At 41.8% G+C, this 22,500-nt stretch overlaps 1 protein-coding gene across 1 annotated transcript in view; it reads left to right on the top strand.

Moving 5' to 3' along the window:
* Positions 1–22,500, top strand: part of IRF7 (interferon regulatory factor 7) — a gene marked incomplete at its 5' end in the record, with an annotated part of 44,248 nt that overhangs the window by 16,801 nt on the left and 4,947 nt on the right. Inside the window, 5 exons of the mRNA XM_082270998.1 lie at positions 1,954–2,127; positions 5,439–5,618; positions 10,311–10,469; positions 13,103–13,498; positions 15,999–16,108. Of these exons, the coding sequence (XP_082127124.1) occupies positions 1,954–2,127; positions 5,439–5,618; positions 10,311–10,469; positions 13,103–13,498; positions 15,999–16,108 (1,019 nt within the window). The remainder of the gene's footprint in view (positions 1–1,953; positions 2,128–5,438; positions 5,619–10,310; positions 10,470–13,102; positions 13,499–15,998; positions 16,109–22,500) is intronic.

The following is a 22,500-nucleotide window of genomic DNA, read 5'->3' as shown; positions in this document are numbered from 1 at the left end:
AGAGGAGACTGGAGGGTCCAATCAGATCTGCGTGAAAAACAGAAACTTTTCAGGCAGACCTGATTGAACAGCCCGTGTGAAAGGGCCCTAAGGCTCTGTCTGGTGTGGACCGTTCTCTGCTCAGCGGGGATTGATCCGCTGATCCCCGCTGAGCAGGCAGATGACAGCTCTGTCTCCGTGCTGTGTGCGGAGAGGGAGGTGTCAGAGCCCCGCTGCTCTCTATGGGGGAATCAGATGAGAACGGACCGCCTGTCCATTCTCATCCGGTCCAATGCCCTGGACGGATGGAAAATAGAGTTTCCATCCGTCTGGATTTTATGGACAGGATCAGATGCGGGTGTCAGCGGGCATGTCACCGCTGACATCCGCTGCCCCATAGGGATGCATGGAGGACCTGATCATGTCCGCCTAAAAAACTGACAGGCAGATCTGATCGGATTGTTCGTGTGCAAGGGGCCTAAATGTATTTTGTAAACGCAGACAGTGGTACCTGAATTTGAGTTGGTGCCAGCCTCTTGCACTCCCTATACAGTGGCATAATGTGCTGCAGTGCAAGGAGCACACTGAAAGGAGGAGAGAGCACAGTGACAGAGATAAGCTTATCAGTATACTGGTTTTCTATGCACTGTGCAGTCACAAGTGTTACTGAATTGCAGCAGAGAATTGTCTGCCCTGCAGGACAGTGCTGTGTGATGTGTCAAAGCTGTGCAAATCTCACAAATGGATCCCAGAATAGTAAATACAGATCTGTATTTCACTAGTATTTCTAATTTCACTAGTATAATCTAATTTAACCCCTAAACTAAGACTTCACCCACCCCACTCCAATAAGATCATGTGCCAAGATCCTAGCACAAACATACTCTACAGTTATTTAACCACTTGCCGACTGCCGCAAGTACATATACTGCGGCGGTCAGCCCCGGCCAGGCAAAGTGACGTACCGGTACGTCACTAGCCTGTCACTGGCTTGTGAGCCAATAGCGGGCGAGCGATCGTTCGCGATCGTTCGCCGGGAAGGGAAAAAGGCAGGCGGCTAAAGTAAACAAGCCGTCTGTCATTCTTCCCTGTGTAAAAATGAAGATCAGGCGGTTCTACTATGTAGGACCGTTGATCTCTGTTTTTACACTAGTAGCCATGTCCCATCACAGTTAGAAACACGCCCCTAGGACATACTTAACCCCTCCCTCTCCAATACAGTTAACCCCTTCCCTGCCAGTGTCATTTTTACAGTAACAGTGCATATGTATAGCACTGATTACTGCAGTAATGTCACTGGTAACCCCAAAGTGTCAAAAATGTCAGTCAAGGGTCCGATCTGTCCGCCGCAATGTCGCAGTCCCGCAAAAAAAAAACACAGATCGCCGCCATTACTCGTTAAAAAAAAAAAAACACCAAAAATGACAAAAATCTTTCCCTTTGTTAGTAAACGCGATAACTTTTGCGCAAACCAATCAAAATAGGCTTTTTGCAATTTTTTTTTACCAAACATATGTAGCATAAAACAAATTGGCCGAAAATGTTAAAAAATTTTGATTTTTACATTTTTTTTGGAGGGGGAATTTCATATGAAAAAATTTGAAAAATATTGTTATTTTTGCAAAATTTACGCTCTTTTTTTGTTTATAGCGCATGATCAAAAAATCGCACAGGTGATCAAATACCACCAAAAGAAAGCTCTGTTTGTGGGAAAAAAAACACGTCAAATTCGTTTAGGTACAGTGTCGCACGACCGCGCAATTGTCCGTTAAAGTCACGCAGTAAAAAATCGCAAAAAAAAACCCTGGTCAGGAAGGGGGTAAAATCTTCCGGGGCTTAAGTGGTTAAGTGTCATTAAAGAGTAACTACTAGGATGCTTGCTTTATTGATCAACAAAAAGAAAGGCACAAATAATAGCAAAATGACAGCTCCATTGACTTCCTAAATGCATCACAAATCTTCCTTTCATTTTAGGTGCACAGCAAGTATTCCAAATCTCTCAGGACGACTATTCACACGATATACCAAGGGTGGATCAGGTTTTCAGAGATCCTGTACACAAGCAATTTTTAGCTTTGGCAGAGCCATATAATAATGGACAGGAACAACCCTTGTCAAGCAACTACAGTCAACTGTCTCATGATCAATGTGAGTAATTATTGTGAACTGTTCAACGCCACAAATATATAGTGTGCCTTGTAGTGATGGTATTTTCTGTTCATGGCAGAACATATAGTTCCACTGTATAAATCTGTTTCCCTATTGGAGCTTAAAGTACCACATTCATTTATACAAAAAAAAATATAAGGGAGTTGTCCCCCAAACTATGACAAACTAATGTACCAGGCACCATTGGGCAAGGTAATATCCTTCTTGATGGTGCCTTTGTAATTTGGGCCATGATGTTGTCTAGACTCCAGAGAAGGGGTCTCCAAACTATGGCCCTTAAGTTGTTTGGGAACTACATTTCCCATCATGCCAAGTCATGTCTGTGAATGTCAGAGTTTTACAATGCCTCATGGGACATGTAGTTTCGCAACAGCTGGAGGGCTGTAGGCTGGAGATTCCTGCTCTAGAGGGACAGATGTGGAACCTGCACACAGGTAAGTGCCCCAAAACACCAATGCTTGGGGGGTAGGGGGACTTTCCTCTGACACAGGGGCCCTATTCCTCCAACTCATAGAGGAGCACCATTCCCCCCACTGATACAGAGACATCATTCCACCCACTGATACAGAGACATCATTCCACCCACGGAAGCACTCGTTGACCACTGGCATTGTTGCATGTTCCACTTTTAAGGTAGCAGGGGTATTTTTTCCTTTACAAATGTAGGGGTATTTTTTATTCCCACTGACTTGGGGGAATTTTTTATTTTCATAAATGTAGAGGCATTTTACTCCTGACTTCTGACATAGGGTCATTTTTTACTTCTATTGACAAAAAGGCATTTTTTTCTGTCTTGACCACCGATCTAAGAGCATTTTTTTTACACCTCATGACCCAAGTCTGGCCCTCAGGCAGTGTAATGGACAGTAAATTATCCCTTTGTTAAAAATGATTGGGGATCGCTGATGTAAGGTAAGAATATTCACTAAGTGTAGGCATAACAGGGGTGCCTGCTCATATCTTCAGAAGTCCACAAAAGCTTGCTTCCTAATCGTGAACAGTTTGTCCATCCTTTATCTGCCTTCTAAGCCTCCTTATTGGTCTATCATTTTAGAGGGTGGTTGAAAGACCAATAGGAAAGTATGGGAAGGGATTGGTCACACTACCAGGATGTGTGCAGGCTAGAGCACCCTTAAAGTGGAGTTCCACCCATTTTTAATAAATTGGATTACATAGATGTATGTAATCCCCTTTAAAACGACTTTTACCAATGGAAAGTTTTTTTATTTTTTTTTGTTGCTAGTAAATACCTGATTTTCTGCTTTATTTATCCTCTTCTCACTTCTGGGTCTGGTCAGCGATTACATCATTTGGCGATTCGCAGTGTATGCTGGGATGGCATGAAATCTCGCATTATTACACAGGAGATGAGCTGCACTGCGTGCTCTGCCCCGCCTCCGCCCTGCCTCCTCTCAGTGAGCTGTATGTATGTAGTGTATTGAGGCCGTGCTCCGCCTCGCCTCCTCTCAGTGAGCTCAGTGAGGATATAATGCTTTCAGTCCTCGCTCACTGAGAGGAGGCGGGGCGGAGCACGGCCTCAATACACTACATACATACAGCTCACTGAGAGGAGGTGGGGCGGAGGCGGGGCAGAACACACAGTACAGCTCATCTCCTGTGTAATAATGCAAGATTTCATGCCCTGAGATACATCCCAGCACACACTGCGAATCGCCGAATGACGTAATTGCCGACCGGACCCAGAAGTGAGAAGAGGATAAATAAAGCAGAAAATCAGGTATTTACTAGCAACAACAAAAAAAAAACTTTCCATTGGTAAAAGTCGTTTTAAAGGGGATTACATACATCTAAAGTGACTAAAATGGGTGGAACTCCACTTTAAGCTGGGTACACACTTAGGTTATTCAACTAGTGGGCTAAATAAGAAAAGCAAAAATTCCTACATCCACACAAGTGCAGGAATCTCCCCCGCTGCACTGTTGTATTCTAACAGCGGGGACCCCCTTCCCTGTCAAAATACACTGATCAGCGCTGCAGCCATTGGCAGCAGGACCATTCAACAGAAGCCAATCTAACGAGAGGTCTACACATAGATCAAAACTCGTCTGGTTCCTGCTAAACCAGATCCATTTTGTTACTTGTGTACCCAAATTTAGTCTTCAGAGTCTTGCTGCATTGTTGTAGACTCCTGAAAGCTAATCTGTGTTTTGCCCATGCAAAGCCAACAAGATTTATTTAAATGCCCACAATCCCCCCTCTCCCCTTAGCAACCCGCATCCCTCTTTTCCTTGATTCCCCACCATTTTGTTCAGGCACTGGGAACAAGGTAAATGCTTGGATAAATCCTGGTATAACAACCAAGGTTCCCTTGTTTCCCCTTGTTTATATTGCCCCCCCCCCCTTCATGCCAAAACACAGCAATACATGAAAAATTTGGTAGGGGAAAAAGGTCAATAAATATACTTATATTACTTCCAGCTTCTGCACTAAAGGATGTGATGTCACACTCCTGATGAGACACCAGGGATTGTTGAGTCTAAATCACCAGGGATTGTTGAGTCTAAATCACCAGGGATTGCTGAGTCTAAATCACCAGGGATTGCTGAGTCTAAATCACCAGGGATTGTTGAGTCTAAATCACCAGGGATTGCTGAGTCTAAATCACCAGGGATTGCTGAGTCTAAATCACCAGGGATTGCTGAGTCTAAATCACCAGGGATTGTTGAGTCTAAATCACCAGGGATTGCTGAGTCTAAATCACCAGGGATTGCTGAGTCTAAATCTCACTAGATGATGTGCTAGCCGAGTGCAGGAGCACCCACCTTCTCATGAAATTGTGGCTACACAGCCAGAAATGTGACGTCACATTCGGCCACATGTCACATGTGGGGTATGAGAAGTAATTTTATTCTATTTTTCTCTGTTTGTTTTTTATTAATGTATTGAAGTGTTTTGGCATTGGGGAGGGGGTAGGGCAATATAAATAAGCAAACCTTGTGTTTTCAGTAGGATTTGCATGTAATCTTTTTTCAATAACAGATATATTTTAAGGGTATTTGATGATTGAAGACCACTCTTAATAATAGCTGGGATAGATCTACAAATTGCACAATCATTAAGGTGTAGCAAAACACTTGTTTAGATGTGGGGTCTTTCTTTAACCCCTACACTATAGTCTTGTTTCCTTGTTGGGTCTAATTATTGTGAAGTTGTAGTACATTCAAATAGATACATAATTGGGTGGTCCATGAGAATGTTCCTAATGTTAAGGTAATAAATTAGGAAAGGTTTCTTCTTTAGAAAATGAACACTATTTATTCTAACTGTAGATCCACAATATCCAGAATATGACCTGTATCAGAGTGGACATTTTGAGAATCTACCAGCATTTGACCCGGTCTTCCAACAAACACCTGCATGTCCCCAACTGCAAACAGCACCACCAGGGAGCAACTTTCAGGAAACTGTATTTGATGAAGTGCAAACATGCCAATATGTTGTCCATCAAAGTGAGTAACATAGCTATGGTGATTACTGTTGACCTTTGCTATATCTGTAGAGTTGAGTAGAGAATTGGACAAAACATTCCATCCATTCATTAACAATTGATTTGCCTAGTTGTTTCTTTTACATGCTAAGAACTAGTTAAGGTTTTGCACCAGAAATTCTCACTCTATGAAACTATTATGGCCTTTATAAAACGAATTTTCCTTTGCCACTGGATGCCACCACCTATGAACCTATTATGGCCTTTATAATGGGAATGTTCCTTTGCCACTGGATGTGACCACCTGACATTTTTTATGGTTTTAAAGGTTAAAAGAGGAAATTAAGTCTAGAAACTGTCTTTTAACCACTTTAGCTTCGGAAGGTTTTACCCCCTAATGGCCAGGCCATTTTTTGCAATACAGTACTGCATTGATTTAACTGACAATTGCACAGTAGTGCGATGCTGTACCCAAATAAATGTATGCCTTTTTTCCCCACAAATAGAGCTTTCTTTTGGTGCTATTTGATCACCTCTGCGTTTTTTTGGGAAAAAAAAAATATATATTTTTTACTTTCTGCTTTAAAACATTCCCAAAAAAAATCCCCCAAAAAATTTAAAAAATCTAATTTTTTCATCAATTTAGTTCAATATGTATTCTGCTACATATTTTTGGTAAAAAAAATCCTAATAAGTGTATTTTGATTGGATTGCACAAAAGTTATAGCGTCTACAAACTATGGGATAGATTTATGGACTTTTTTTTTATTTTTTATTGTTTTTACTAGTAATGGTGGCGATCAACGATTTTTAGTGGGAATGCGACATTGCGGCGGACAAATCTGACACTAAGTGACACTTTTTGGGCACCAGTGACACCAATACAGTGACCAGTGCTAAAAAAAAAATGCACTGTTATTGTATAAATTACACTGGCAGGGAAAGGATTAAGACTAAGGGTGATCAAGGGGTTAAGTGTGCTCCTAGGGAGTGCTTTCTAACTGTGGGGGGGATGGATGTGCTAGAGGACAAGAGATCTGTGTTTCAGCTTAGCCAAAATACAGGATCTCTCTCTGCCCCTGTGACAGAACAGCCGTCTGCCTTGTCTACATAGGCAGATGGCCGTTCTGTCTTTCCCCTGCATAATCGCGGGCAGCCGCCAGACCTGCTGATTGGCTCCCACTGTGTCTTATCACAACGGGAGCGGCGCTCTGGTGGCGCGAGCGCGCCCCCGAGAACCCCTGCACAGCATCACGTACCTAATCGTGATTTTGCGCAGCAGGGCCACTCTGCCGCAGTATATATGTGGTGGGCGGTCCGGAATTGGTAAGGAAAGGTAGGCAGAGTTTAAAGCACTAGTCTATAGTATCGCCTGTGGCCTCCCTGCAGCTCATCTTCCCCCATTACAGACTTGCCATGCCTTTTTTTGCAATGTATCTAGGTGGAGGCTGCCATCATGGCTGAGGCAGGGCTTTGTTTCCTCATATCAGAGCCTTCAGAAAGAGGGACATTGGGCAGCACAGTGGGGACATCACCAAATTTTACTCCAAAACTCTCGAGTCAGCAATGTCTAAGATTTACTCTTCAGATATACAACTGATACTGCAGGCACAGGAGTTCCTAGGCACCTCACATACCAGGTAGTGCACTGCTATTTTTCAGAAGAAATTAGGAGTTACTAAACCCAGGAGCCTGCATTCACTATATCTGTCCTCCTAAAGTACACAGAACAAGGAAATGCAATAGTTTTAGTGAATATAAACTGCTAAATACCTTTTCTCATCAGCAGTATATAGCAGTCTTGTGACTTCTATCGGTGTCCAGCTGAGCATTGGTTAAAGCTTGTAGGAGGAGTTTTCATTCTACTCTGATTGTCCTATGAGGCCTAACCCTCTGTCTGGACAGTGCTGATTGGCCCTGTGCCAATCACATGCACCCTGTGCCAATCACAATACACACCAAGCTGAGCATGTACAGAGTGACTCCATAGGCTCTGTACTATCAGGAGATGGATGGGGGACTGTGGAAGAAGGGGAGGATCGGAGAAGATAAGATGGATCAAACAGCCTTTTTACACAATGCAGAAGATTAACCCCTTAGGTTCTACATGAGTATAGCAGCCATGCTTTCCTGCATATACAGACTGATTTTACTATTGTAGTTTTAGTAACACTTTAGGAGAAAGTAAATGTTTTTTTTTTTATAGTACTGCTTGTGCACAACTGACATGTCTAAATGTTCCCTTTAACGTGGCAAATCTTCACTTTTTTGAATTCAGGTCCACTTTCAATTATGGATAATGCCAGAGGTGGCATTTCACATCACCTTTTTCTATAAGCCATTTTGGATCATCTGCATTCACTAACATCCCTTGACTACCCCTGTTAACGTTTATGCCACTAATATAGACCTTCTGGGTTGTGGAGTCCAAGCATTAAGTAAATGGTTTGGTCACAATGCCCCTACCATAGTGGTCTTTCTTCCTACCCTCTTCTTCCTCACTTGGCTGTATTAGTACCAATATCATCATATGTATGCTTCATACCCTGTGATACAATAGAGTGGACCTTTGAGGATGCATGCAGTCCTATTTGATTGATCCCTCTTGATATTCCGGTGCCAGCCCAGGGAGTATTCTGACGTGTTGGCTGTGCATGGGCATTAATCTATTATTACAACTATCTTCAGGAGTCCTGATAAAGCTTGAATGAGAAATGCGTTGACTCATGGGGAATATTCAAATGTATTCTTAACCATTAGCCAATTTAGCCATGTAATGTATGATATCACAAGTTTTGTGAAACCAGCTGACTGCTACAATGCACATCATATACTTGATTAATTTTAGTTGATAGATTTTGGAAATATGTTTTTTACCTATATGGAATAAAATTTATATTTTTGTTTGTGCTCCATGTCATGATCGTAAACTTGAACAGTTTCTAGTTTTGGTTCTTTTTATCATTTGAAAGTGGCTGTGAGTGATTTTGTGTTACAAGGTTTTCTTAGGGGATATCACATGACTTGCAGCCCAAAGTGTCATTTTTTTTCCATCACACAAAAGGCTTCTTTGCAATTTATTAGTCCAATGGAGAAAAATTATACAACCCAAACAACCAATAGTTATAGTTATAGGCCCAGACAGTCTGTCAGTCCAACAGCACTTATTAGTGGTTTTCCTTTCTATCCTGACTGTAATAATGGATAATAATTACATGGAAAATACAAAGGTTTTCCTAAAAGAAGATGAGCCTTCACCTATCTGGTGACAACCATAAGATTTTACATTTCTCATCCCTTTATCTGCTAAAAATGTTCACTAGGACCTAGGCCCACTTACAGGAGACTAATGGGAGGAAGTCCTGTGCTCAATTACTACCGGCTCTCTTAACGTTGCCCTAAAAGTCTCCCAATTAGCCATTGTACTTAGGGTGCATTACACCCCGCTTAGACTACATAAGATGGGTAGGTGGCCAGATCACCTGTGCGGAAGATGTGGGCAACACCAGAGGGATCTCATCCATCTACTTTGGAGATGCCCAAAGTTCCATCGGTATTGGAGTGCGGAACTTGGGGACACTTACTCAAGTGTGCCGGACGACCGTCCCCTTAGACCCAATTTATCATATCTTAGGAATTCTGGAGGGGGATATCCCAGAGGAGATGGTTAGAATAGCATTCTCTAGAGCACTATTTCAAGCTCATAAACTCATCCTGTTGGGATGGAATTAGATCTCACCACCCACAGTATCCTCATGTATACTACACATGGGGAACACCTTGGTCATGGAAAGATACATCTACCAACACAGGGGAAGCCCAGGTAGATTCTAAAAAGTCTGGTCACCATGGCTGGAAACCCCTGGGCTAAATCCCAGGGAACTGGTGATGTCCAGAATCTTGCAATGACCAACAGGGAGACCCTAACAAGCTGTGGTTGTTTAATACCAGATGTACTGTATAAGCTGATATACTTCAGCATATGGTGGACTTGAAGGTCATGATGATAGGATTAATGTTAAATGGTGCTAAGTTGACCATGGAGTGTATCAATAGCTGTAAGCAAATGCATTGTTTGTACATTGGAATCTGTCTAACTTTGTTCAATAAACAAAAAAAAATGGTCACTAGGACCAATAGAGATGGTGAATCTCCTCAGTGGGGAAACAGAGAGCATAAATTGTCTAACAGAGGTTCTAACCTTTCCCTACTCTTTGGCTAGAGATACAATTCATAAAGGGCTAATACGACTGTTGAGAAATAATGTATGCCAGCAATGTCCAGTGTACATCTTCTGGGCCAAGGTCCATCATGTAGCGTTCCTCTGATACTAGCAGGGTGCAAAATCATCAGAGGTTATCTAAAAAGGGGTTTATTGGCAGCACAGGGTACTGTAAATTAACGATTCTTAGAGTGATTATGTTATTGCAGAGTAACATTACAAGACATTTCAGCAGCTGCAGAAAGAATCCAGGCCAGTAGTCAAAGAAGCTGCTTCCTTGTACCTTCTTCTGTAAGTGCAGGGCGATCTGGGGAAGCATGAAGTATCATGTGGTAGTCACTTGAGCATTAGGCTCATTTTGATGTTTTGAATTGCACTGATATGTGGCACCCCACGACCCTGTAATTATTATGGTGTTCATTGAAAAGGCTTGTACAAATGTGATGCATATTTAAAGTGTGTTTTTACAAATGGCATGCTTTATTTTGACAGGTACACAGCATGTGATGAATAAGGAAGCTACCACCCATTCCCCTAATTATACCTGTAATGGGGAAACGAGCGCAATGCAGTCCCCACAAAATAACGCTCCTACTACATTTAATGAGCAAGAAACAGCCTCTCAAGAAACTGCTGTTACCTTTGTACCAAGTGAGTAGAGAACTACAGAGAAATAATTGATTTTATTATTCTATTCTATGTTGTAAAGCACAAGTAGAAATTCGGCCGGGAAATTTAGTCAGACGACCGATCTGCCGATTTTCGGCTTGTTAGTATGGTGCTTTCCGACAACCGACTCCGACTTTTCGGACGAAAAAATCCTGGTGTGCAGGCTATATGATTTTTGTCGACCGTCAAAACACGTCCGATTTTCGTCTCATTAGTACAGATTTCGATGGGGAAAAATGTAATGAGCAAGACTAGGCATGCTCAGAGATGAAAGAGCACAAATAAAGCAACCCAACACATCCCAACACATGACATCACTTCTGAAGTAGAATTCTGTCATGCGGGTAAATTCGTGTGCACATTCCAACCAACAAAACACCACTCTGGACAAAAGACGGACGACCCGTCGGCGGAAATTCGTTGCGTGTATACAAGGCTTAAAGTTTTCTACACAGTCCACAAAAGCATCTAAGGTGCCATGTCAAGGGTTAGTCTGCTTCTTTATTTCTGGAGTTTGAAGGAATACAGCAATTCTATCCAGTCAAGGCCATGACCATTCTATTAGACTGCACATGGGCTCATTATTAAAGGAAAGAGGGCAGCAATGATTGCGAGTAAAGAGCATCCCTGCTTTTTTTTCAATGGTTTTATTTTTTTTCCAAAGTGTTGGCACAACTCTGGAATGCTCACTTACCATCTGCACATTCTTTAGACTCTCAGAAGTTTCTAAATGTTCAGAAATTATTCTGTTGCAAAGTACTTTGGTACGTTTAGGTGCTAAACCAAAAAAAAAAAAAAAAAATGCATGGACAAAACCTCATGCCATAACAGCATTTTAGGTATATAGAAACTAGGAACAACATGGACTTTATAGTCACTAGTAAAATGATTTCATAATTTTTTTTAATTGGATATACTATAAATTAAAATGCACAATGTATACAAATGTACATTGTAATTTATAGTATATCCAATTAATAAAAATATGAATTCATTTTACTAGTGCCTATAAAGTCCATGTTGTTCCTTGTTTCTATATACCTCAATTTTTGGGATGTGGCACGTATTTATATGTTATATACGCTCGTGGTACCACCCCATGGTAGTGTATACAGTATCTCTATTTGTTTCTCTAATAGCAGCATTTTAGGCCTACAAGTAGTAGGGATGTGAGAACACAGGAAATCTCCTTCTTTCAAACAACCAGGGAATATTCAGTTTGGAAAAGGAAAGTGGACAAGGTGCAAATGTGATTGCAGTTTTTCTTTGAGAACTACTGATACCTCTAAGCTGACTAGGGGGCCTACATCAATGGTTCAGAAGTGCCCCATTGCAATTACCCAGCTGTCAGGTAGTTGTTTTGCATCTGCTTTGGGTAACTCCTTTTCTAAATGTCTCTTGGATAGCAGAATGCTTGTTTACTCTCTCCTAAAGGGTATTAGTTACTTTATTAAAAGTAATGATCACCTGCTAGGCCTGCATATTAAACTCCCTGGCGGTATGATTATGTCAGGAATTTTGTACCAAAAGCGTTACAATTTTTTTGCATGGAAATTCGGTGTTATGTATTGTAGGCCTACAATTCTTAGTAATTACTTACTTAAACCTGACAAGACTCTAGTAGACATCCCAGATGTTATAAAGTTTAAAACACAAAATCATAAATGATAATATAATAAATAACTATAAATAACTTAAAGTATACATGTATGTATGTATGTATATATATATATATATATATATATATATATATATATATATATATATATATATATAAATACAGTAAAACTGCAGGCAAGGGCACTGGGGGGCAAACTAAGGTAAATTTATTTTATTTAGTAATGTAATCCAATAGGATTACAATATATCAGTGTGTTTTACTTTTTGAATTTGCCGCCGGTTCCACCCCCTGCGACGCAACGCTCGCAGGGAACGGAAGTCGGGGCACACAGCATCAGACAGAACATCCAGCCGCCGTACACTGCTGGAATACATTGCGGGATCCTGGGGACAAGGTAAGTGACCTCTTCCAGGATCCAGCAACTTCTCCATGGCGGTACCCTGAGTGTGGCTCAGAGTTACCACTAATGGCACTGAAATTCCACCCCGGGTCACACTCTGAAATACTGCCAGGGAGGTTAAGCTATGTTTCATAGTGTACTACTACCCGACTAAGTATTGATTCTGCTATAATTGCTAGGTGTTTGTTTATACATGGGTCATAGAGAAGTGTGGGATTCTAAAAAAATAATTCATACTTACCTATGTAGTTCTGATGCTGCATCTGTCCCCCGCCACCTCTACACCAAGAACTGAGTGATCAAAGACTGCTGGTCGCTCATTTTTCACTCTTAAGCGAGCACAGAGCCTGTGACTGTCAGTTACTGCTCTGTGCTCCGCCGCTTTAGTGCTCAGTAGAGCGCCGGGCTGTGGAGGGGGCAGAAGCAGCTGGCTCAGGCTCTCAGCAGTGCGTTAAAAGACTTCTCCTTTAAAAGTATTCTAGACAATGGGACATAGAAGTGTCTACCATCTGAACATAGCAAGTGAATAATTGCTGTACATATAATACGTGTTCACAGCTTGAACTGCATATGTGACCATATATTCTATTATAGGTAACATGCCAAAACTTACATCCTGGGAAGTAACTGTGTCCTATCGAGGAAAAGAGGTTCTCAAGAAAAATGTATCAACAAAGTTTTACATAAACTATACAGGATGCGTTCCTCAAAGTGAGGTTGCAGATATTGTCACCTTCCCTTCTACTAGAGATACCCTGGTGGATCAGTTACAGATCGAATATACTGACAAAATTCTAAATTCTGTTGGAAATGGACTTTTACTTGAGGTTAATCCTCAAGATTTCAAGTTGTATGCCACAAGAATGGGCAACTCAAGAGTGTACTGGGGCATGTCGGAGAGCCTGGAAACCAAGAAGAATGTTTCAGAACAGAATAAATTGCATAGAAATCATCAAACGGGAATATTTGATTTCAACCAGTTTTGGAAAGGTAGGATCAAGACTAAGAGTATGTTTTTGGATAGAGAATTGCATAGATTTTTTGTTATAGACTATAGAAATAATGCATTGAATTATTTTGCAATTGATCACTCAAGATAAATTTACAGATACCCAGAGTGTCAGAATGAATGAAATATTTTAAACTCAGCAACTCTTATGGCTCCCTATAGACTATCTATATATTTCTTCAAACAGTCGGCTGTTTTATCAGTTGTTAAGCTCTTGTTATGCCATATCCTTAAATTAAATTTCTTATCCCCACAGATATTCAAACTATCTGCTGTAAGTGGCTTCTGTATTGTATTGCTCTGAATTTAAATACATGGCAAACGATGTGGCATTATATCATCCCAACAATAAAATATAAAATATGATGCATCCCCACTATGTCTTTACATAACTGCATGTGCAGTGTGTACCTAGGCAATTTTCCCCACCTTTAATATGACAGTATATCACCCCAATGATCCAGTCCTCCTCCACGCCCTGCCTACCTTTTCTCCCCCATAACATACTCTACCTAATGGAGCAATCTGTGCAATAAAATAATGGTCAATGGAAGGAGGAGAGGAAAGATCCCTGCTGCCGCACATCCATGGAGTCCTATGATGGTATGAGAGAGACAACCTCAGCCTGGGCTCTCACCAGGCCATGGCCCCAATGTGTTCTGTTCTGCCCCTAGGGCTTAGTCATTGGGGATCTAAGCTTCGGGGCGGAGCAAAATGCATTGGGGGCATGGCCTGGTGGGAGCCCAGGCTGAGGTTGTTTCTCTCATACCATCATAGGGCTCTGTGGATTTGCGGCATCAGGGATCTTTCCTCTCTTCCTTCCATTGACCCCAGGAGCTGGGACAAGCTCCATCCCTTGCTGCCACTCCTGCAGTGGATACAGCATCACCGACACTACTCCGCATACTAATCAAGCCTGAGTGGCACACTAAACAAACTGTGGGTCACAATGAAATAATGGTACCAGTGCATGGAAGCATGCAGAGCAATTTGAGAATGGTGATCTGGCCAGTGCCAGGATGCTTCATAGGGACAAAGTGCAGTACCTGGGCAGTGACCTGGGGAAATGTGTCTTAGTGCCGGTTCACACTAGTACGACTTGTCAGGCGACTTGGTCAGCCTGACAAGTCGTGCACCGTCGCGGTCCATTGTGTGGTACAGGAATGGTTCTAATAGGAGCGACACAAGTCTCTCCGACTTAGAAAAAGGGTCCTGTACTACTTCGGGGCAACCTGGAGAGACTTGCATAGACATTCATTTTATGAAGTCCGTGCAAGTCGCGCCGAAGACGCGGTGCACGCGACTTCACAGGTCGCCCCCGAAGTCATGCCGCTTCAATGTGAACCGGCACTTAGTGTCTGAACTTTCAGTCTTGGTAGGAAAAACACAAGTGCCAATGGCTAAAATATCAAATGACTGGCGTGTCTTTATTTGCATTTTGTGGGGATGGTACTTACACAATGAATTACTTTTATTATTCCATATAAATATAAAACTTTTTTTTTTTCTTTTGGATAGAGTAGAAAAGAGTTAAAGTCTCTCCCATTGTTTTGAGATCTTTCTTCTATTGGAGTTTCCCTTTACTTCTTTTTCATAGACACATGAATTAAAAGGAAATCTCTTTCAAGTAAGAAAAATCTTCTCTAAGACAGTTGTCGCTGCAACAAGTTTCTACATTGGAAGACTTTCCCTCTATTCTATGACAACTCGAATTTTAAATTCTCTTACCATCAGCCCAAGAACAGTGGTCGTCAGGAAGAGTGAATTTCCCCAACAGGGACACAACAGTGAAACCCTGGAAAATACATTTATTAGAAGTAGACAAATCATAAGGATGTGAGAATACACCAAATAGTAAAAATGAGGGGAAAAATAATAAAACCAATAGAGCAACTGGGCTCGTCTTAGTAGTCAAGAAACTAGAAATATATACATAGCAGGTTTGTCAGACACTATGGCTGACAACGAAATAATATTAAAAAGACAAATTTTTTGTTTTCATAAACCTTTACAAAAATGCACACATATGTAATCATGTTTAAAACATTATGTTTCCAGATATACAATCTACTGTATATCAATGTATCATACTAGCATATCAAGAATAATTCTAGTAAAACAATTTAATGAGACAATCTAAAACTAGTATGTGCAGTATTTAAATGTTATTTTAGATGATCCACAAACACAAGCAACTAAAAAAAGTTTTGGCTTTGGATACACTTTAAGCAACATATGTGTAATGTACATACAGTATCTCAGGCTCTATAACCACTGCACTGGTAATCCCGGGGACTTGGGTAGTGGATTATGGAGCTTGGAGAGAGTGGCTGTAACTCAGCATGGATAAGGTGAGAAATTGCTTTGAGGTTGAAACGGGCCAAGGCCAGAACATGCACAACACATCATCATGGGTTAAATCACCAGTATCTGCACATTCCCTGACCATTGTAAACACCATAAACCATTTCTTTTTAACAGAACTGCAGGACTACAAGGAGAATAAGAGATCATCGCCAGACTACACTTTATACCTGTCCATTGGCCAGAGTCTGTTTGAGCCAATAAAGAAAGCACTGGTGTTGGTAAAGGTAGGTGTTATTTTTTGTTAAAGTAGAATTCAATGCAAAAATGTTCCCTCCAAGTCCTAACACCCATTCTGACTCACCTGTGTAAGAAAGATCTGCATACTTACCTATCTTCAGTCCAGTCACATGATCTGCCTTCCCTCTTTCAGTCACTGGCGGCTGCAGGGGAGAAAAGGAAGCACCGACATGAGGTGGGCTATAGGAGCCTATGGATGTTGTCACCACACTCATGCATTGCCAGCAATTGGCGAGTGCTCTCTGCTCTCCCCTGCAGCTGGTGCAGGCAGACACAAGGAAGATCAATGTTGTGAGTAACCCTCTGGGGGTGAAATTTCACAAACATGGCAGATCCTAAGTACAAGGAGATAGGGTCAGATGGACTTGCTAGCTCAAGCTCAGGTCTTGGTTCTATTGGGGGTGGTAGTTTATCCACTCAGGTGCCTTTTACTCTGACAGAGGTCTTCACTCTGACTCACCTCTTTTCTCTTGCCATTCTTCTGGACTGTCTACAATACCAGCTTCCCTTGTTTTATCCAGAGAGGATTTCTCTGCAGCAGATGGCAGGAGTCACAGCCATGCTCCTTCTGAAATCGGTCTTTGATTGCACCTCTGAACCAGACCTGTTACTTGAGGAGGAAGTGGCAGTAAAGGATGATTCACGATCACGATGTGCCTATGGTGGAGATTTCATCCAAGTTGAAGGATGCCATTGCTACCCTTAGGCCCATTTCACACGGGCGGTTGCCGCTGGTAAAAGCATGTTTTGGTTTTTTTGAAATTCCAACACTCCTGGCACAAAGATTATTCACATTTGTACATTGTGATTATGTGTGATTTCTTGCATTTACATGCGGCTGCGTTTAGCTGCGGTAGTAAATTCTTGCCTTTTGCATAGCAACTGTTTACTTATTTTTTCTTTGTACTGCGATTACCTGCGTTTATATACAGATAGCTGCGGTACATCTCTCCTGGACGCTGTCAACTTTATTTTTCCTAAATGCACAAAACCCGTATTTTATGAAATCGTTGCTAAACGCAGTGTGTGAATGGGGCCATAGGGATGCATTGTCTGCATTTAGCTGCAGTAAATAAGTTCCTCTTTCCGCATCTAAAAGCTGAATTCTAACCGTTCGTGTGAAAGGGGCCTTATTGACGCAGTATGCACCTGCTCAGCATTAAGAGCAGCTCTCCCCAAGGCATCCAGCGTGAGGTCGCTGAAATTACCTAAACCAGCCAAGACTTTGCCAGTTCATGCTCTGGTAGAGCTTGTCCTATATAGCCCTGACTGGTCTCACCCAGAGAATATTTTTACTCCTCCAAAATGCTTTGTTCAACAGTATTCTATTGAGGAAAGTTTTGTATGGATGTGAGTGGTTCCTTTGGTAGATCCTGCCATTTTTTTTGTCCTAACAAGACCTTCTCAGCTCCTGTGGAGGATAATTCTGTGTTCAATGAACCAGGAGACAAGGGGTGAGAGGCCCTCTTTAACCACTTTAGGCCCGGAAGGTTTTACCCCCTTAATGACCAGGCCATTTTTTGCTATACGGCACTGCGTTGCTTTACCTGACAATTGCGCGGTCGTAAGACGCTGTACCCAAATAAAGGTGGTGTCCTTTTTTTCTCACAAATAGAGCTTACTTTTGATGGTATTTAATCACCTTTGCGGTTTTTATTTTTTGCACTGTAAACAAAAAAAGACTGACCATTAAAAAAAAACCCAAAAAAAAAAAAACATTTTTTACTTTCTGCTATAAAATAAAACATTCCCCATAAAAAATGTAAAAAATTAAATTAATTTATCAGTTTAGGCCAATTTGTATTCTGCTACATATTTTTGGTAAAAAAAAATCCAAAAAGTGTATAATAATTGGTTTGCACAAAAGTTATAGTGTTTACAAACTATAAGAAAGATTTATGGACTTTTTTTTTATTGTTTTTATTAGTAATGGCAGCAATCAGCGATTTTTACCGGGACTGCGACATTGGGGAGGACAAATCTGACACTAATTGACACTTTTTGGGGACCAGTGACACCAATACAGTGATCAGTGCTAAATAATATGCACTGTTACTGTATAAAAGGCACTGGCAGGGAAGGGGTTAACATCAGGAGTGATCAAGGGGGTTAGGTGTGCTCCTAAGGTATGTTTTCTAACTGTAGGGGGAGTGGACTGACTGCAGGAAGAGAGAGATCGGTGTTCCTGATTAGTAGGAACACACAATCTCTCCCTTCCTATCTGACAGAACAGCCGTCTGCCTTGTCTCCTTCACAATCCCAGGCTAAAGCCCTAAAACAAAATCACATATATGTACGTGATTTTGCGCTTAAGGAACGCCCTGCAGCAGTAAATGTACGGTGGGCGGTCCTTGAGTGGTTAAATCTCTCCTTTTTTTTTTTTTGTGGGACCTACCATGCAACCTGAGGTTGCTTATCTTGCAGTTTACCAAAAGACTGCTATCTGTACTAAGCCCATGGTCAAAATCTTAGTTCCATACTTACAATTGCCTCTTTTCACAGTTAGGCTATTTACCAATGGTCTCATGCTACTGAATGAATGGTTTGGTGGATACACTTGTGCAGAATGGGTCTTCTCTCCATCCATCATATGTGTTTAATGTTTGGGACAATATAAAGTAGTGAGGGTACAGCTTGTATAACAGTGTAAATTTGCTGTCCCCTCAACATAACTCAACACACAGCCATTAATGTCTAAACCGCTGGCAAAAACACCCCTAAGTGAAAATGTCCAATCTAGGTCCAATTAGCCATTTTCCCTCCCCGGTGTCATGTGACTCGTTAGTGTTACAAGGTCTCAGGTGTGAATGTTTAGCAGGTTTGTTAAATTTGGTGTTATCGCTCCCACTCTCTCATACTGGTCACTGGAAGTTCAACATGGCACCTCATGGCAAATAATTCTCTCAGAATCTGACAAAAAAAGAATTGTTGCTCTACATAAAGATGGCCTAGGCTATAAGAGGATTGGCCAGACCCTGAAACTGAGCTGCAGCATGGTGGCCAAGACCATACAGCGGTTTAACAGGAAAGGTTCCACTCACAACAGGCCTTGCCATGGTCGACCAAAAAAGTTGAATGCACGTGCTTAGCGTTATATCCAGAGTTTGTCTTTGGGAAATAGACGCCATACACTGCATCAAATTGGACTGCATGGCTGTCGTCCCAGAAGGAAGCCTCTTCTAAAGATGATGCACAAGAAAGCCTGCAAACAGTTTGCTGAAGACAAGCAGACTAAGGACACAGATTACGGGAACCATGTCCTGTGGTCTGATGAGACCAATATAAACTTATTTGGTTCAGATGGTGTCAAGCGTGTGTGGCGGCAACCAGGTGAGGAGTACAAAGACAAGTATGTCTTGCCTACAGTCAAGCATGGTGGTGGGAGTGTCATGGTCTGGGGCTGCATGAGTGCTGCCGGCACTGGGGAGCTACAGTTCATTGAGGGAACCATGAATGCCAACATGTGACATACTGAAGCAGAGCATGATCCCCTCCCTTCGGTGTCTGAGCCGCAGGGCAGTATTCCAACATAATAACGACCCCAAACACACCTCCAAGATGACCACTGCCTTTACTGCCTTGCTAAAGAAAATGAGGGTAAAGGTGATGGACTGGCCAAGCATGTCTCCAGACCTAAACCCTATTGAGCATCTGTGGGGCATCCTCAAACAGAAGGTGGAGGAGCGCAAGGTCTCTATCATCCACCAGCTCCGTGATGTCATCATGGAGGAGTGGAAGAGGACTCCAGTGGCAACCTGTGAAGCTCTGGTGAACTCCATGCCCAAGAGGGTTAAGGCAGTGCTGGAGAATAATGGTGGCCACACAAAATATTGACACTTTGGGCACAATTTGGACATTTCCACTTAGGGGTGTACTCACTTTTGTTGCCAGCGGTTTAGACATTATTGGCTGTGTGTTGAGTTATTTTGAGGGGACAGCAAATTTACACTGTTATACAAGCTGTACACTCCCTACTTTACATTTTAGCAAAGTGTAATTTCTTCAGTGTTGTCACATGAAAAGATATAATAAAATATTTACAAAAATGTGAGGGGTGTACTCACTTTTGTGAGATACTGTAGATATTTGTGGCTGAAGTTCTGCTTTAATGCAGTAGTCTTACCTTTTCAAAAACTGTTAAATATTTATTGTGACAGACGCGGTGTAAGACCCCAAGCCACCTTTACAACTTGTGACAAAAGGCCAGACTTACACCTTGCTGCCACAGATACACGACAAAGACACTCTCAGCCTCACCCTGCACAGAGCTTTCCCAGCACACAGGTCTACAATCTAGATGCTAGGCAATTGAGAGAGATCATCACTGGGTTACGTTAACTATGCAGGTAACTCTTTACACTGCCACCAGATATCCAGTGGCCTGCTGAGATCATCTCATGCCCAGCCACAGCTCTATCCTGCACCACCATGTTCACTCTGACGTCATCGAGAGGCCCGCCGACTCTTCCGGGTTCAGCGGGCGGGCCTCTCAATGTCGTGACGATAGGCCCACCCCCTCCAACTGTTCTTCAATGAAAAGCTATATGCCTCTTGGGGTATGTAATGTACATATCCCAGTTGGCACAGCGGGCAGTGTGCGGTTATTCGCCTGAGGCGAGTAACAAGCATGGGGAGGCAGAGTGGACTTTCAATAAAAAAAATAAAAAGACAAAAGTGGAAAACAAATGGCCTATTTCTGCAGAGGAAGGGAGAAGGGGTGGAGAGGCGTGATCTTCCTCGGGAGGGTGAAGGTCTGCTTTAACAAAGCCCTGGTTCTGTGCGTTCCACAATGAGCATAAAATGGATCACAAATAATCTTGGCTGATGTTCCATGTTTGATGGTAAAAGTGGAAGCTCTAAATCAGCCTTTTTCAGTACTAATAATCAGATTATCGTATGAAGTATTAACGTATTAATGAGGTATTAAAATATTGCCTATGTTTATATATTGTACCAGAATAAAGCTACATTCACATGAACATTTGAATTTGACAGCAGCTAAGTGTCAGTAGTCCGCATTTAAAAAAAAAGTTGAAAGATTTCCTGCAGATAGTTGCAGTTTATAAATGAGTTTAGCCTCGTTTAGCTGCAGATAGTTGCAGTTTATAAATGAGTTTTGCCTCGTTTAGCTGCAGATAGTTGCAGTTTATAAATGAGTTTTGCCTCGTTTAGCTGCAGATAGTTGCAGTTTATAAATGAGTTTAGCCTCGTTTAGCTGCAGATAGTTGCAGTTTATAAATGAGTTTTGCCTCGTTTAGCTGCAGATAGTTGCAGTTTATAAATGAGTTTAGCCTCGTTTAGCTGCAGATAGTTGCAGTTTATAAATGAGTTTAGCCTCGTTTAGCTGCAGATAACTATATTTCGGTGCTTCAGGAAGAACAGGGGGAAGTGTCATTTTCTGCTGCTAAATGCACTGCAACTATCTGCAGCTAAATGCAAAGCGTGCCTGCAGATAGTAGACCCTGGACGCAGCAAAACACAGCTAAACTGTCTGCAACTAAAATATATATAATTAAATAAAATGTAAATATGTAGCCTACTACCTTGCACTTCGTTGAGTCCATTGAGCCAGTTATATGGATTGCTGCCCTGAAGGAGCCTATGGTCTACAGGCAGGACAATCAAATGCAAGTTAACCCACGAGTATGTTTATGGATTATGCAAGGACACTAGAGCACCCATAGGAGACAAACAAAAGTGGAAAAACATAATAAATTCATGAAATGTCCTTGGTGGGACTCGCCTAGTCCCAAGCAGCAATGTAGGAGTGCTAACCACTTAGCTGTCCACTTCTCCTTTAAATCCTACCTGATGAGGTGCTACTGGCAATAACACCTCGTTGGAACATTTATTAATAAATAATTTAGCTTACAATAAATGAGAAAATGCTTATTGACTACAGCAGTACAGACAACAGTTTTTCGTCCATGATTTCAGATTTTACCTTCACTTTTTTTCACACTTGGGCGACTTGTCCTGCGATTTGGGACTGCAAAGTCACATGACAAGTTGTACTCCATGATTTCCAATGAGTAGCGTTCATATCTGTACGACTTCAAACCACAACGCCTTCAAAGTAGTCCCTATGCTACTTTGGGCCAATTTTAATGCGTTTTGAGGTTCATAGACATAGGCATTGCTTCAAGTCCAGTCCAGCAAAATCGCAGTAAAATCGTGCGATTTTTAGGTCACACAAGTGTGAAAGGGGCCTTAGAGTAGTCTCGGTAAAGAGAGACCATCATTGAACAGTATTGTAACCCTTTCCTGCCCTTAATATATTGCTCAGATCTTGACCATCATTGAACAGTATTGTAACCCTTTCCTGCCCTTAATATATTGCTCAGATCTTGACCATCATTGTACAGTATTGTAACCCTTT

The sequence above is a fragment of the Pelophylax lessonae genome (genome assembly GCF_965119305.1).
Source record: "Pelophylax lessonae genome assembly, chromosome: 10".
NCBI lineage: Eukaryota > Metazoa > Chordata > Amphibia > Anura > Ranidae > Pelophylax > Pelophylax lessonae.
This window is presented reverse-complemented; position numbering and strand designations above follow the sequence as displayed.